Consider the following 18,407-nt stretch of genomic DNA (forward strand, 5'->3'; position numbering starts at 1 on the left):
TTGGGACACTCAAACCCCTCCACCACGATAAGGTGGCAGCCCAAGGAGAGGCAATAATAAATATATGAAAAGAAAATGTATAAAACTTTATAAAAGTCCATGTGATGGCATAAATAAATAGATTTTTATCAGGCGCGATACCAGCCTCCTTTATACTCATAACAACAAGCTGAAATTCTTCTCCTGGGTGTTTCAGTTGCTGCGCTGTGGTGCAACTCAAAGGCTAAAGCACTTCATACCTGGTGGTGATGGTAAAACACCAATAAGTTATTTATTGATCCTCCGCAAAAAAGAGAAAAAACTGAAGAGGGGCCGACAATGTTCGTAGTTTGGAGCAGAGGTGGCGCTACAGTTTTTTCGTTGTCCGTCAAAGAAAAAAATCATTTTATTTCCAATTTGTTGTCATCAAACGAAACATTTATTATTTCTCTGCAAGAACATTTTTGAAATCAGGTAAGATTTCACGAAATGACGTGATTAGAAGACGACAGAACTCTGATCGCTTCCTGATCCCTCTGCGGGAGAAAAACCCTGCAGAAGCGGATCAGCTGCGCTAGGAGCTCCAAAGCCTCTGGTCCGTTAAAGCGTCCAGATCAGAGATGATTCTCTGACAGATATTGTTCTTAGTATGATTAATAATGAGCTCCACGATGTTCTCTGTGCGTAAAGTTGAAACTGTCTGCGCACCAAGTGGTCAGCTGCGCTTCATCACAGTCTGGTCAGAAACCAGCGAACTGCTCTCTGTTCTTATCAAGACGAGGTTGAGGAGGGAATCTGACATATTAACTCAGTTAAGTTTTTATTGGTTTTGTTTTTAAAACACCATTAACGTAAGTAACTATATATTGTATATTTAGCGTTTGTCATCTCATGTGTGATTAGTTGGAGCGTAACGGTGGAGCATTTATTGCCCAGCGCACTGCGCTTGTTTCTGCCTAACGGATCTGCACTTTAATTTCTTTCCTCTCTCAACAGTCAGCTGTTATTCCTCTACTTAACTACAATAAGTAGATCACATTCTCTTTAGGTTTTCTCTGTGTGCCCCAAATTCATTAAATGTAAACTCATTAGAAGCCCGAACCACCATCAGGCAAATAATTCTGGTCCGACCAGAACTATTTTTACCTGTCAAATTACCTGTCAAAGCACAGCTTCCTAACCAAGGTGTCCATAACTCTTCAACACGCTGTCAGCTCCCGGTCAGAAAGACGCATTTAGTTCAGTGTCCATGAGATGATATTCAGAAAGGATCTTTTATTTGATTGATTTTAGTTTCCTCTGCGATGAACTCTGCATAAAGTCTATCATGTCTCCATGTGCGCCAGTCAAAGGTGTTAATTATAACATGTCAAATGACAGAGGGGCTTAAAAAATAACCAAATATTCAGTTTGGTTATTTTTTTAAATTATATATATATAGATGTGCACACACATTTTAAATTTTGCCCCCCCAGACGTAGTCCTGGCCCCCCCAACTTTGGGGGTCTGGCTCCGCCACTGTCGCTGGGGGCTGATTTCTATCTCCTGCAGTCATTGGCTGAAAGGCGGGGTACATAAGGAGGCTTGCTTTAAAGAAAATACTGTAAGCGATGTAATGACGAGCTCACATTAAGCAGTATCCCAGCATTTGATGCCCATAATGTGCACAAGACTGAAGCAGGAAACAAAGATGTTCATGACAGTAAGGCTCTTCTACATTGACATATATGGACATATGTCCATACATTGCTTTGCCTGTGTTAGGTCAGATCTGTGAGATGGTGCTACCAACGTAGAAGAAATATTCAACACTTGTAAAGTCAATATTTGCGCTCTGAATCTCAATGTACTGATTTCAGTGTCACCTTCTCATTATGTCAGCATTTACTTGGTCAGTAGGCATTACAATGTAAAGGACTGAATGGAGTCAAGGTGCAGGAGTTATATCTGTAAAGTACAGCTGTATGACTGTCAGGAGGGAACATTTAAAGGCTAGCAATTCATCAAAGCCAGCACAGTGGATGCCTGTTTATCTACACCAGTGATTACTCTCTGCTACATGTACAAAATTATGATAGGAAACTCATAAAACCAAGTCAGTGAGTAGCATTTTTCACTTTAGATGTTTCTACGTTTGGGGAGCTCTCTGCTCTGTAGGAAATGCAGAAGGAGGTCTTTGTTCTCCCAATTAGCTCCTGGGAAGAACATGTTCAGTCTGCTCAGTGCAGAGAGCTCTTGGAAGATACACAGTGCTATTTAATTTGCAGATCTAATTAAATAAATCTCAGGGTCGTTTATTTTGGTGACAGAGTTAAGCCAAGTTCAGCTACGTCTGACATCCTGTCAATGATCCGTGACAGATTCCGTATTTGAGTAAATTTTAGGCTTTTTTTATATTCTGAGTTAATTTTCCACTGGGTTTAGATTCTTTTAATTAGTCATTTAACTCAGAATTATTTTTAACCCATGCCTCTGTTGAATGTTGGTGAAATTCATTATGTTCTATATGTGTAATCTGTAGGGTTTTCTATCACAGTTGTGGCCCATATGAATTATAAGAACGACTCAAGCTGGGAACTTGGGAAGACTTTTCTGACTGAAGTTTTAGTGTTTCCTCAGATTATTTTTATTGAATATTCTGACCTCATCCAAAACTTCATCCAACAGTGAAGAAGAATCGGAATTTAAATGACAAACTTATAATTTGCTTTTATATCCACATTGTAACCCTTATCTATGGTCCTAAATATAGATATTGGACACAATCAGCTGACATGAGCTTCTTCTATGGGATGGATGGATGGATGGATGGAGGGAGGGAGGGAGGGAGGGGGGGATAATGGAATTTAAAGTAGCAGCATACCTTTCTGTGAACTTGTTTTGCTTTGACTGTGGTGCTGTTGGCAGACTAAATGTTGTTCTAATTCATAATGGGGCACTTTGGGTGGGAAGATGGGTGAACTGATGCTTTTCTGTTTTCTCAGTTTTCTCAAATAATTGTCCTACTTTTATTCCTTCCAACCTGCTGCTGTTCTTGCTCAATGTAGACAAAACTTTTGCCAATCTCTAAATTTTTCTCCTTTTTTCCACAGGAAGGGAGGAACTGGAAATATCACCCTATGATGACTCCATGATTGACTCTCGCATGGCCTCTTTAGTGTCCAGTAAGATTCTCACTTTCTATATATAGAGTGAAATATTTAAAGCTTAACTAAAAGCAGTCATCATAAACAAGTCAACACACAGCTTCAGGTATTACAGCTGGAAACTAGAAATCAGGTTGAAACCTGGGAGTAGTGATGAACTCTAACCTGAACCTTCAGAGCCACATAATGACAGTTATAAGATCAGCCTTCTATCACCTGTAGAACATTTCCAGGATTTAAGGGAAAAGTCAGTGAGATCTTAAGTTGCACTTATTACTGCAGCAGTGTTTTCACAGGTTCTGACTAAAACATCAATCCTCCCGGTGCAGCTGATCCAAAACGCTGCTGCTGGTGTTCTGACTAAAACCAGAAAGATAGAGAACATCACTCAGTTCTACAGTCCTTCACTGAGAAAATAGACTTTAAGATACTGTTAGTTTATAAATCACTGAATGGTTTAGCACCACAATACATTAAAGATCTGCTGATGTTGCATCAACCTTCCAGACCTCACAGGTCTTCTGGTTCTTGTTCTGGTTCTTCTCTGCACCCAGAACCAGAACCAGACATGGAGAAGCAGCACACAAATCTGGAACAGACTTCCAGAAAACCGAAAAACAGCTGAAACACTGAGTTCCTTTAAATCTAGACTGAAAACCCAGCTGGTTAGAGCTACTTTTGATTCATAATAAATGAAACATTCATCAACATATTTGATGTGTATTGATGATTTTGATGATGACACTAATAAAAATGTAATTTTTATTTCTGGTTTTCTCAACTGTTGACTGCATGTTGTATCAACCTTTTTTTATGACTTTGTATTTTTGTGTTTTTATGATGTAAAGCACTTTGCACTACCTTGTTGCTGAAATGTACTTCACAAATAAACTTAATTGATTGATTGCTTAGAAGTTACCAGACAATATCTGAAGGCAATTGGTTGCACTCAGAGAAAATGTCTGAATTCTTTTGCGCACCGCACTTTTAAGTTTTTTATTTGTAAAAATGTTTTGAATCATGACATAGAGAATATAACTAAATACCTACGAAGTCTGTTCCTACACCTTCAAAAAGAGAGAAAAAAGAGAAAAACAAAACTGAGAAACCATAGCAACAGACAACATACACATATATATTAAAAATAACTGCAACATTACTGTAAAGGTACATATATACATCTGGTACAAGTTAACACAAAATGCATTTTAGTGGCAACCACAGCCCAACATAATGTGTATCTGGAAACAGCTAAATCTAAACATTAATTAAGTTTATACAGCACAAATCAATTAAGTTTGAATACATTGAGATTAATTTGGCAAATATGTATCAAAAAGGCCAGATGGTTTCAGCCTGATGTGTTTCTACATCCAAAGCAAACAGGTTAAAATGGAGAAACAGGATATATGACACAGAATATCATATGTTTTTACCATATTTAGTTGCATTCTCTCCATGTTCAGGTTCATCCTTCATGCAGCTGGATGGTGAGAACCAGTGCCTGAAAGCAGCACAGGACTGCGGCCTGTATGAGAAGTGCGGTGCTCTTCGATCAGAATATGTGTTGGCCTGCACAAAGCCAATACCCAACACCAGTCGATGCAACCAGTACAAGTGCCACCGGGCCCTCAGGCGCTTCCTGGAGCGGGTACCAGAGGAATACAGCCTGGGTGTCCTGTTCTGCCCCTGTACCAACACCCTGTGTGGAGAGAGGAGGAGGAAAACCATCGTACCCTCCTGCTCTTACCAGGATGCAGAGAGTCTGCAGCCTAACTGCCTCCACCAGCAGAGCTTCTGTCGCCGAGACGACCTGTGCAGGTTAGACATTTGGCTAACTAAATGGTAGTTATAGCATTACAAATTACAGTGTACATACTTTTTAGGATATGTCTAAGATTGTGGACAATTATTGAATTTTTCTAGTTGCTGGTAAAGAGGGCAGATATTTTTATTTATTTATTTTTTCATTTTGTCATTTTTTAAGCATATGAGCTCAACAGAATGTTCCTTCAGAGGTGATGGCGATATTATAAATGTCACATATGTTTTCCCTTTTTCCACTATGGACAAACTTTAAGTGTAATAGCTGACATCAGCTTTCAAAACAGCATCTGCCCCTGCACTGCTGCCACCTCCACCTGACATGAGAAATGGTTCTGTAAACAACACAGAAATGAAAGGAGACACATTAATTTGGACATAAACAAGAATCTGTCAACTCTGCAGAGAAAAATGTTACTGAACTAAAAACACTTTTCTGTCTAACTCAAATCACACACCTAAAATCATTCACCTAAATTTTCTGCCCACTTTTTCCGTTTGATGTGGAGCTGTTTGTGTTTTTGCCAGGTCCAGGCTTGCTGATTTCCTCAGTAACTGCCAACCATCTCATCTGACAGCCAGCAGATGTTTGAAAGACTCAACAGGCCTCTGCCTCCGAGCCTATGCTGGGCTTATAGGTACAGACACAGAGAGCACACATCACCTGTTCATGTCGCTGCTTGGCCTCAATACAAGTACCAGGCAGTAATTAATCTGGAACACCACAGTCAACATGACATAGATGGATTTTCAAGGCCAAAAACCGCAGAGAAAAAACCGGACACTAACTTTTCTAAAAGTCTAGGTTCAGTCTTTAAAACTCTTCTTAGCAAGTTCTTTCTTTTTAAGTAAGCCACTGCAATATCAGCTCTTTTATTCTCAGGTGCTAATAAAGAGAATAGAATGATAATTTGATAACTCTGACTCTCACCCAGTGACCATCAGGTCCCCTATATATATGAGATTAGTTTTGAAAAAGAAAAGAGAAAAACATGTGCTTCACTAATATAACCTGCTTATGTCAACAAACCACACAAATATCAATAGAAACAAAATAATATTGATACATTTCAGTCTGTGTTTAACATTTCCCATGCTCTCAGTAAAGTGGAAGAACTGCCAGGCCAACGCTGTGGCTGTTTCCATCCCATTGAGCATGGCTGCCTCTGCTAATGCAGTGATGACATAAAGGCTAGTTGTCATTTTATCTCACAGGTTAAACTGAGAAAGAAAACTGACACATTCACTATCGATATGAACAGTTTAGAGAAACGTCCTGACCTGTGCTGTGGAGTACTTTACCCAGCAGGATGTTTCTCTTGATGAAAGAGAAATCTGCTTCTCTATGAGTGAAGTAGTTGTGATGCGTATGGTTGTTGTGAGACATCTGTCGGGACGCAGAAATGCATGTTGAGCTATTAGCATGTTTATTTCAATATTAACTTTCACACATGCCAAGATTAGTTTTTATATATTGTCAACTTGAATAAATATGAATTTATTTAATTCACATTTATTCAAGTTGTGAATTGAATAAATGTGATCTAATGTGGTGCAGTAGAGTCCGCTTCTCACTTTTGGCAATAATGGGCTTCATTATAAGGAAATGGTTTGATTTAATAGCAGTAAAACTTAGTCTCATGGGAATACTGACTTGGAAAACTCAAGATTAAAGTTTGAAGCCAAAAAAAGCATCAAAGCTTAATTGACCCAGAATAACTGCTACATTCTTGTTGCAACGCCAAATGAATTTGAGCAAAAATAGCTAGAAGAAAACAGCAGAGCAGAGAGTTCATAGGCGTGAGATAGATGGCCAGGGCAGCAAAGTAAAGAGAGGACAGAGTGTAAAGAGAGATGACAGCTGACAAACGCATGTGGATGACCGAGTGTTGAGTGTCTTTCTGCCAGCTCTGTTGGTGATGGACGAGTTCTGGATTGGACTCAGACACGCAGACACGTTTCCTGATGCTGGGCTCATATTCTGACCTACAGGAACCATCATGACTCCCAACTACATCAGCAACAACTCTGCTGAGGTGTCGCTGTGGTGCAACTGTGAGGGCAGTGGCAACCAGTGGCAGGAATGTCTGCGGCTGCAGCGCCTTTTCACCCACAACAGCTGCCTACGTGAGTCCGCTCTGTGTGCTGATTGCTGTTCTTTGTTCATCCCAGATTCACGTTAGCTGGCCCGTCAAAGGTTCATGTTACTGTCAGATCTCACCTAAACACATCGTAATACCACAGTGGTATTTTACAGTTGAATTGCTGATCGCACGTCAAATTTTTCCTCAGTTTAGCCAATGAGTAACAGTTTAAACATGTTATATCTACTATTGGAGATAGTAGATATCTTCAGTAGTAAGTTAGGGTAATTTTATTTATATAGCACGTTTTCAGCAACAAGGCAATTCAAAGTGCTTAGATATTGAAGATATTGAGAAAATTATAGAATCATTCTATTATAATTGTTATATAATAATGATTAATTATAATAATTCGGTGAGTGTTTTCACAATTCTGCTAAAGAAAGATCCTTCAAATAAATTTATTGCTGATCATTTTTAAAACATGAATGAAAAATATTGCCTCAGTAGCATTTATTTTAAAAATGCCTAATGGTACAATTAATCCTCCACCAGCAGCTGATTAATGTTGGAAAAGCTGAAATAACTCCTCTGAATCCAGAAATCTCAGAGGAGTTGGTAAGGAGGCATGGTTTAGAGCAGAGAGGAGGAAGTTCAAACCATCCATTATAATGGGCAAAGTGGGATTGTTGGCTAACAGGAGGGATAAACTTATTTTTCGTGCGTGTCATGGGTTAATTACAAAGTTATCTCCAGTTGTCTGGACGACATCAGCTTTCACTGGTTCACTTCTGTTCCCAACCCAGACCAGGCTAGGAGGATTCTGTGCACAAAAACTTGGAGAACCAGTTTGAGAAACACAAAGCTTCTGCCAAGAGCCACAAACAGAACCCAGAAATGTCAGAGTTGTTCCCCTGGCATGGCTTCACTAGATATATTTTATAGGCTTTTCTTCATGGAGCTATTGAACCTTAAACCACATTTATCACTTAATAAACATACAAACCTGGATGTGTCTTATTCTGTGATTCATATGCTATGCTGACTGTTATACATTAGGATACCCCAATCATTCCCTCTGCTTATTTTTGTTTTGCTTTAATTTCAGTCATAAATTTGACTGGTTGATACTCAGACTGATGAGGCACCAGATAACCTTTTCTGAAAGATGGCAGTCCTGTTACATCCTGGCTCAATTAACATTGAGTTGAGCCAGGATTAACTTTAACATTAACTTTAAACACATCATGGTGGTAGCAGTTTCTCAACTTGCCACAATTTATGGAACTATAAATTCTGCTTTCTAGCAGAAAATCTAGAATGAGAGTGTTGACTTTGTGACTTAACATTTGAAAAATAACCTTTTCCCTTAATAACTGAAATCCCCATTTGAAATCTGCTGCTTGTATTTACTAAATTATCTTCTCATGATGTTAAAATGTTTTGGATGACCTGAAACATTTAGGTGATGTGTGATAAACAATGTGTGATATATATTTACCTCCTTAAAACTAGCAGGTTTTAAGGAAGTAAATATTTTTACAGTTCCATTATAATGGGCAATTTTGTTTTACATGATTTTGTTTTACATGATTTTTCCACTAAATTAATGTAGTAAAATAATTAATTCTAAAAAATTTTGTGTGTGAGATTATAAAGGCTTTTTTCACATTCTCAGCAGAGCTGACAATACATGTCCTCTGTGTCTGTGAGGATCTTATTTAGTTAAAGGCATTTCCTAAGCTGCCCTGTGTTCGGCTTGTTTCTGCTGAATCGTAGCCTAAAAAGAGAGGAAAATCATTTCACATGGTTAAATGCTTCTCAGTCTCCCGTGTCGCTCTGCGTGGTGTCGCAGGCGTGTTTGAAAATAGTTCACTATAAAACCATGTTTCTTCCAATGCAGTGATTTGGCTAATCGGAGCTAAGAAAACATGATTTATTTGTCTTGCCTAAAAGAACCAAAGAAAGAGCTCAAAGAGAGCAAATGAAAAAGTGACTCTGACACAGTGGCAGTTGAATGCGTCTGGGTGGCTGCCTCCTGCAGCCGTCCTCGCAGCGTGAGCAGCACTCTGCAGCTTTATGGCAGCAGCACGCTCCAGTCTTAGCATCTGAAAGGCTCTTACCGCCACCAGGAGCCTGTTGGCTCTGAGAGGGGAGCGGGAACATGAAGTCCTCCACCTGTCAGTCAGTCACAGCTGCTGTCAGGTGGGTTTATCGATACACGCTGAGCTGTTTGTCCGAACACTAAAGCCCGGATCAATGCGTCAGGACACCTTCCATAAAACTGATTTATCAAGCTGACGATGACTCCGACAATAAACCTGCCAGATAGATATGTTGGTTCACACCCTCTCAGATGCTGTATCACAGGCTGGAAAAGCAAACACACGCGCACACACGCACACACACACACACACACGCACGCACGCACGCACAGGCACCAATTTTAGCCCTAACGCAGCGAACACCCAAACTTCCCTTCTCTGACCATCAGAGCTAACGTTTCACCATGATGTTTGCTCTGATTTCATTCCAACCCTGACCACGTCGTAACATCTGAACATCCGGGGTCCATGATCTTTGTTCCCACTAAGCTGTCAGGCTCCGAAGGCTGGGGGCTTTCTTTTCCCACATCTGCTCAGATATGATGTGGTGATGTGTGTGTGGGCAGGGAACTCCATCAGCTGGATGGGAAGCCCCGGATCGCTGCCCTCTGACCCCACTCAGCCCCCCGCTCCCAGACCGTCTCCACTGGTCCAGAAGGATGAGCTGCTGAACAGAAACCACCTGCCTGAGCTCAACAATGATGTGAGTATATCATTGTGTTCACATTTCAAATGAGTTATGTGTGTGGGATTATAGAGTCAGAATACATGGACTATAAATCCTATATAGTGGAGCTCTGGTATTGGCGGGGATTAGTGACCACACCTTTATTCTAGCAGCAGCACCCCACTGAGACTGAAAGTCTCTTTTACAAGAGAATCCTGGCCAAGACTGGCAGCGGCACAACAAAAACAGAAGATGATAACACCGTCATGAATTCACAAATTAAAAGATTCTTCAGTTAAAACATTTGCAGACAGAAGATTCCTTCTCCAAATCAGTAAGAAGAAACTTGAAATCATTTAGAGACGACAGTGTCTTTAGTGTGTGTCCAGGGTTGCAACTACATATTATTCAGGTGGATGCGAACACAACATACGCTCAGAGTTCAGGTCAGCTCCTTTATTGTCCCGCAGTCAGGCATTTCAAACATAGAAAATACATATACAATGTTCAAAACAGGCAAAACATTCAAGCACCAATCGATAAATATATAAAGTGGACTATAACTCATAAATTTAAGGACCTGAATGCTGTGGGTACAAAGGAGTTCTTCCATCTGTGGAATGCTGGTAAACCAGAACCTCCGCCCAGAGTGAAGAAGCTGGAACTCCAGACTAACAGGCCAGTCTGGTATGAGTGTGATGAGCCTCGCTCTCAGAGGCAAATAAAAACATCACTAAGGAGAGGCTGAGCTGTCCTAATTGTCTTGTTTGGCGCAGCGACAATTTTGTTGTGGCAGTTTAAATTCTGATGTAAGTTTCCAAATCATGCGAGAGGAGTGATGGGACTGTGACGTGATGCACTTCACTGACGTCTTTCACCATAATCACTTTCAGCCATTTTTTGCATGTACAGTCATGGCCAAAAGTTTTGAGAATGACACAAATATTATATTTTCACATGATCTGCAGCCCTCTGGTTTTCATGTGTGTATGTCAGATGTTTTCACCACATACAGAAATACAATTGTAATCATATTATGAATAACAAAAGCTTTTATTGACAGTTAGAATGAGTTAATGCAGCAAGTCAATATTTGCAGTGTTGACCCCTCTTCTGCAGGACCTCTGCAATTCTCCCTGGCATGCTCTCAATCAACTTCTGGACCAAATCCTGACTGATGGCAGTCCATTCTTGCACAATCAATGCTTGCATTTTGTCAGAATTCCTAGGTTTTTGTTTGTCCACCCGTCTCTTGATGATTGACAACAAGTTTTCAATGGGATTAAGATCTGGGGAGTTTCCAGGCCATGGACCCAAAATCTCTATGTTTTGTTCCCTGAGCCAGTTAGTTATCACCTTCGCTTTATGGCAAGGTGCTCCTTCATGCTGGAAAAGGCATTGTTCATCACCAAACTGCTCTTGGACGGTTGGGTGAAGTTGTTCTCGGAGGATATTCTGCTACCATTCTTTATTCATGGCTGTGTTTTTAGGCAAGACTGTGAGAGAGCCGACTCCCTTGGCTGAGAAGCAACCCCACACATGAATGGTTTCAGGATGTTTTACAGTTGGCATGAGACAAGACTGGTGGTAGCGTTCACCTTGTCTTCTCCCAACAAGCTGTTTTCCAGATGTCCCAAACAATCGGAAAGGGAATTCATCAGAGAAAATGACTTAACCCCAGTCCTCAGCAGTCCACTCCCTGTACCTTTTGCAGAATATCAGTCTGTCCCTGAAGTTTTTCCTGGAGAGAAGTGGTTTCTTTGCTGCCGTCCTTGAGAGCAGGCCTTGCTCCAAGAGTCTCCACCTCAACGTGCGTATAGATGCACTCACACCTGCCTGCTGCCATTCCTGAGCAAGCTCTGCACTGCTGGTAGCCCGATCCCGCAGCTGAAACACTTTTAAGAGACGGTCCTGCCGCTTGCTGGTCTCTCTTGGGCGCCCTGGAGCCTTTTTGGCAACAATGGAACCTCTCTCCTTGAAGTTCTTGATGATGCCATAGATTGTTGACTGAGGTGCAATCTTTCTAGCTGCTCTTCCCTGTTAGGCCATTTTTGTGCAGTGCAATGATGACTGCACATGTTTCTTTAGAGATAACCATGGTTCACAGAAGAGAAACAATGATGCCAAGCAGCAGCCTCTTTTTAAAGTGTCCAGTGGTGTCATTCTTACTTAATCATGACAGATTGATCTCCAGTCCTGTCCTCATCAACACCCACACCTGTGTTAATGGAGCAATCACTGAAACGTTGTTAGCTGGTCCTTTTAAGGCTGCAATGAAGTTGAAATGTGTTTTGGGGTATAAAGTTCATTTTCTAGGCAAATATTGACTTTGCTATTAATTGCTGTTAAGCTGATCACTCTTTATAACATTCTGGAGTATATGCGATTGCCATTATAAAAACTGGAGCAGTAGACTTTCTAAATATTAACATTTGAATCATTCTCAAAACTTTTGGCCATGACTGTAGATTTACAGTGTCCAGCCTCTTCTGGTGCAAAATTATGATGCATGTCTCACATCAATGACATAAAAATTGTTTAAAATGCGACATTACCATTCAATCTACAATTGGATGCATATTCAAATTAGTTTCGTATATGAAAGTAACACCATCCATCCATCCATCCATTTTCTTACACCCTTGTCCCTCAGTGGGGTCGGGAGGGTTGCTGGTGCCTATCTCCAGCTGACGTTCTGGGCGAGAGGCGGGGTTCACCCTAGACAGGTCGCCAGTCTGTTGCAGGGCAACACAGAGACACACAGGATACACAACCATGCACACACACACTCACACCTAGGGACAATTTAGACAGACCAATTAACCTGACAGTTATGTTTTTGGACTGTGGGAGGAAACCGGAGTACCCGGAGAAAACCCACGCATGCACAGGGAGAACATGCAAACTCCATGCAGAAAGACCGGGGCCGGGAATCGAACCCAGAACCTTCTTGCTGCAAGGCAACAGCTCTACCAACTGTGCAGCCATGAAAGTAACACAAATCAGATTATTTTTTGTGTGTATGTGGGGGGGGGGGGATGAAAATGTGGCTGCTAGGAAAGAGAAAATAAATTTGGGAAAAAAAAAAAGAGAGAGAAAATGGAGTTGAGTTGCTGTGTGATCATAACTCCACCACTGGTAAACACTTGTGGATCAAATGATCTGGATCAGCATGCACTGAAGTTCTACACATGACCTGAGGTGTGTTAGAGCAGAAACCCATCAGAAGGTTCTAGTGGACCAACTCCTCTACTGAACTCCTCTGTAAAGCCTGGCTCTCAGCAAACCATCGGAAAAATCATTAATCATTATCATTTGTTGCACGTGATGTTTGTGATGTTCAGAGAGCATGTCTGAGTTACTCTCATGGCAATATCAGGACAGACAAGCTATGAATAGTGGTGGCTTTATTTATGAAACAAATAGAAATGTTTCCTCTTATAAACTACAGCAGCAGTTCAACCTGCTAAACACCCAGTCTGCTGCTGGATGGAACTGGAGACTTGTGATTAACTTTACACAGGATCCCAGGATGCCATTAATTTCTTTCCCACTGTTTATTTTGTGTTAGCCGAAAAACAATCATTGCGCAATTGTCTTTGACTAAAGCCAATCAGGTTCCATCAGTCTCTGTCTGACGGCTGAGTTCTGGCCCTGTGGTGTTTTCACTCCAACCCTGTTTGCTCTCCGTCTGCCAGCCTGTTAATGTGCAAACTGTGGTGTGGGCACAGACACATGCTGAAGTGCGGCAGGAACACCTACAGTCTGAGAGCCCTGGCTCCTGGCTGCCCTTGTCCAGCTCAGATTGTCCAACCTGGTCCAATCCAATCACTGGCCTGGCTCCCGCTGCCTTGGCCGGACCACAATCTCCCGTGGCTCCCGACTCTCTGGCTCCCGGCGTGCCGCACTGCCAGAGATAATCTGGGCCGGCAGACAAGAGGGAATTCCAACTTAGCTCCAATCGCTCGCTCTCTCGTTCCGTCACTGTCTGTCTGTGTCTCTCTCCCAGTGAGCAGATTAGATGAGGTGTTTGTTGGAAGGACTCATCCATTAGTATGAATTTATTCATACCCATATGTCACCTGTCTGTTTTTCTTTCTCCCCCTGAAGTCCTCTTCCTCTTCCTTCCTTCATTCCTCCCTCAATTCCTTTATCCTCTTTTCAGTCCCTGCATTCGTTCGCCGTTGCCTTTCATTTTGTTTTTGTGTTCAAATTCCTAAAGCCTCCAGTGGCTATACCTGCTCCTCATCTCCTCATCAGTCTGTCACTCAGATGCTCATTTGGTCTCTTTGAAAAGTTTTCAGTCCTTTCTATGAATTGATTTTTTTTTCTCTCAGGAATTTAAAGTTTATGCTTCAAATTAGGAGAGCTGAAACTTTTTGTGCTGTTAGTGCTGGATTTTCGCCGTGGATACAGATAAATGTGAGAAGGTAGGGGAACACTAGTGCTCTGTTAATTGTCTCTTTTGCAGATAAGTGTGTTTGTGTTGCCCCCTTTTAACAGGAAACATTAAATATTGCAGAATTGCTTTTCTCTTAGAGTTTGTTTCCTATTCAGAAACCCTAGAGATTGCCTTTCTAAAAGGGAAAACAAAGAGCAGAAAACTCAATAACTAATAAATATAATGTTTATGATGGCTTCAGAAAAAGATAGTGACAGGTACTGTTTAAAAAAAACACATTCTCCTCACTGTCTAACATTACATCTCCTTTCCTGTCTTATGTCCATTAGGATTACTGATCTGACAAAGAATTTAGAATTTTAGAATTTCAATTCAGAGGTTAACATATATGGACACCTCCATCAGGAGATGTTTCAGAAACGTCCCAGAGAAGGTACAGGGGACGGGTCAGGACATGCCGGAGGGAGAGTCTCTGGGTTGGCATGGCAATGCCTCAGGCTTCTCCTGAAGGGGTTGAAGGAAATTCTGACATTTTATTGTTATTTTTAATTCTGTCAGTCAAAATTTATTTAGAAGCTCCCGTTCAGATTAATCACACTCTGGTGCTGTGATTAATCACGATTAATCCGTATACAGTGATGCCTCGTTTTTCGCGGGGGTTGCGTTCCGAAAATAACCCGCGATAAGTGAAATCCACGAAGTAGTTACTTTTTTTTTTTTTTTTTTTTTACAACTATTACACAGCATAATTAAATACTCTACATTGAAACCAAAGAACAAAACCTGTTTTCAGGTCAGCGGATGTGCGTGTTAATCAATCGGACCTTAATGTGATCCGGAGTCATGTCATTCAAGCGTCTCCTCCAACCTGTCCCAGATTCACAGCTGGATCTACGGCAGAGCCTCTGGCCAGTTTTTTTCAGCAGGCATTCAAAGTTTCAGTTTCCATCTCCTGAATGGCCAATCTGTATTACATATATTTTAGCCAATCAGGGCGCAGAACACAATGCACTGTGAAAAAAACTGCACAAAAAAAATCCGCGAAGCAGCGAGACCGCGAAAGGTTTCTGAATAGCGAGGGATCACTGTACCTAACTTTGTTAGCTTGAAATATACATATTCACGCATTTGTGGCTCTTGTGTCCTCTAAAACAAAATTAAAATGCAAACAATTATCAGATTTTTCTCCTGTAGCAGAAAGCAGGTAATGTAGTCTCCCAATATTGAATAGCAACTAAAGGAAACTTACTCTGTGTGCTACAGACCATTATAGTGTTTCAGTTACTGCACTACACAGCTATACGAGTAGTAGCAAACTTGTTCAGGAGCCAAATGACAGATTACATTTTAGTTTTTTTGTGCCCCAACCTTTTCTCATGGGACCCTGGGCAACTGCCCACAGCCTGTATCAAAAACCACCTGCTGTCTGCACATTTTCAAAGAAATATTTTATTGTCTCAAACCAAACATGTCTCGAGATCCTCAGTAGTCCAGATTTTTATATTCAGGTATGTTTAAAGGAAGCCATTTTGTTTTAAATGTTAATGTTGTTTCCTCTGGATCTTGTGTGATGAGGCGACAGCCACTTGTCCTCATCCAGCCGTCCGACCGCCGTGATTCATGCATGAGATAATCTGAGCTCATGCATGTAGATGTTCACACGCGGGCTAGTGAAGCAACATAAGATAATTGAAAATATTAAACTTTTGTTGCTGTCTGTTGTCATGGAAACTTTTCACCTTTTGCTATCGTTTGTCGCTTCCCATGTGTTGAGTCCATAACGCGCTGCTGTGAACTGGGTAACCCTCAGTAGGAGGGAGGCTGTTAGGTTAGAATCGGTCATTCGATTAATCAGTGCCATGTAATATTAATGCCTTAAAATATTCAGATTGATCGCATGCGTCACCATATTGTCGTTCATAGCCCTAGTTATAAAAAGGAAACACTAAACCACGGCGTGTGTCTGTAGCTAAAACTCCCTGACCTGTTTATGTCTTCTGTAACTGTCTGACTAGATGTTAAAGAGCAAAAATAATTTAAAATTAAAGCTGCAAGCAACCTCGAATGGCCCTCACAGCTCAGCGCCGCTCCAGCCTATTGGCCACTGCAGAAGTCCCAGCACCGCCGCCCGCCAGCCACCGCAGACACTTTTTTGTACATCCTGACAAGATACACATGTGTACCAAATTTAATAATTCTAGGTTAAAGCATGTCTTGGGGCTGATCATTTAAAATATTCTAGGGAGCGCTATTGAGAAATTAGGCCACACCCACCAAAGATTTTTATGGATTCCTTTCGGGGGCTTGATAAGGACCCATCCTAGTGAGTTTGGTGCAGCTTGGCTCAAAACTGTGGAATTCACGGGCAAACGTATGGTGACGGCGTTACGGGTCACTTCGTCATGCCGCCACGCCCACCTACTCCATCGAAAACAAATGGGGTTGGAATCCACAACACACACAGGACGAAAAATGGGATTTTCGACAGCTATTGACACCTTGTTCTGCCGTGCGCATGGAGATTGAGGGCTTTCGGCAAGAGGTCTTTGTCAGAGTTAAACACTGCCAAAAATGGTCAAAAACCCTGTGATTGCTGTCGATATCTGTCGCTGACTAGATGCGTTTGCGTCAGAATACAGGGTCAAAAATCCCACTTTTCGTCCTGTGACACCAGCATGCCTTCTGTCTCAGGACACAGTTTCATGTTGATTAGGTCAAAGTGCTCAGAAAACAACCATTCACAGTAAAACATGACAATTCCTGTTCTCAGGGAGCGTGGCCTAAGTGATGTCATCATTTGACCATTGGGTATTGAAGGGCACCTTATGATGATCAATCACTGAAAGTTTGGTGCCTCTGTGAGTTTTTATGTAGGAGATATACCAGTTTCAAGTTTCATGGAGAATAGGTGAACTTTGACCCCAAGAAACCCCCCTTTAGCAGGCACAAAAACGCAAACCTGTGATAATTTTTAATCGGAACCAATTGACCAAGTTTGAAGCCAATCGATCGAAATCCCTAGGAGGAGTTTGATCAAATACAAAGGCTGTAAACGGCCAAAATGGGGTCAAATGCACAACTTCAATCCAAAATGGCCGACTTCCTGTTATACTTGCTCTATGACATTAATTGTAAATTCTGAGCGTCTTGGGGAGCTCTACAAGTGTACTAAATTTCAAGTCTCTACGATGAAGTAAGGCAATAGGAAAGGGTCTTTTGAAAGTTGCTAGGTGGCGCCGTTGAGCCGTTTCTTTTGCGATTTTTGTGTTGACCTTAAAATATGGAAATTTTTCACAGTATCGACGAGTCCACCAAGCTTGGTGAGTTTTTAAATATGATAAAGCCTCCAAAAAGCCAATTCATCTTACAGAAGCATAATAATAATTTACAACACAATTTCAATAAGCCTTTGCAGCGCTTAGCTGCTCGGGCCTAAAGATAACAACACAAGTCAGAGATGGAACCTGCATAAAGTCAGCCATGAATGAAACAAAGGCAGTGTTTCACTGAGAATGACAGAGAGGTATATAATTAACTACCTAGCATGCGCCTTGAGCTGCTCCAGATGTTTTTGCATATTATTGAGGATAAACAGCTGGGAATCCCAAACACTAACAATGCTGCACCAACTCATTTCCATCAAGGCAGTGATCAAAAGGAGCACATTTAATTCATAATGCAAACAAAACTTTCTGAAGTCGGCCAAAGGATCTTCTCTTACAAATAATCAAACATGCATCCTTCCTACTGTGACAGTCTAGCATGCTAACAACCACGACCTTTCTATCTTGCAAGAGTTGCATTGAAAGTCCATTAAAAATGCCAACTTTGCATTAAATTATCATTATTTACAAAATCATGCAAAGTTGGCACTTTTAATGGACTTTCAATGCAAATTTTAGAGCAACTTTGCAGTAAAAGTGACATTATTTACTGAATGACACTTCAGGACAACAGTCATTAACATTCATAAAGACTTCTTCATGTTCATGACAGATGTTATGTCATGTTTATGACAGTGTCATGTCAGTCTTATGCACACCCCTTCAAATAAAGTGTCATCCTATTAACTATTAAGTGCCAAAGGCAATTATGAACAATTACTAATTTAGAGCAAAATTGTCAAGTTGAGGGACAGAAAATAACAGCCAGATATATTTCAGTCTGTTATTTTATGACTCCCTGCCTGATGAGGTGCAG

General features: G+C 41.1%; 1 protein-coding gene across 2 annotated transcripts in view; it reads left to right on the plus strand.

Annotated features, from left to right (window-relative positions):
* gfra3 (GDNF family receptor alpha 3) overlaps positions 1–18,407 on the plus strand; it is a 93,539-nt gene that overhangs the window by 63,102 nt on the left and 12,030 nt on the right. For both annotated transcript variants that reach the window (XR_014089277.1, XM_008419980.3), the window contains exons 4-8: positions 3,072–3,143; positions 4,592–4,946; positions 5,478–5,587; positions 6,942–7,076; positions 9,705–9,841. Coding sequence is in view for 1 of the 2 variants with exons in the window: in XM_008419980.3 (XP_008418202.2) it covers positions 3,072–3,143; positions 4,592–4,946; positions 5,478–5,587; positions 6,942–7,076; positions 9,705–9,841 (809 nt within the window). In the remaining variant the exon portion in view is untranslated. The remainder of the gene's footprint in view (positions 1–3,071; positions 3,144–4,591; positions 4,947–5,477; positions 5,588–6,941; positions 7,077–9,704; positions 9,842–18,407) is intronic.

This window comes from Poecilia reticulata, chromosome 10 (genome assembly GCF_904066995.2).
Source record: "Poecilia reticulata chromosome 10, P_reticulata-male-v2, whole genome shotgun sequence".
NCBI lineage: Eukaryota > Metazoa > Chordata > Actinopteri > Cyprinodontiformes > Poeciliidae > Poecilia > Poecilia reticulata.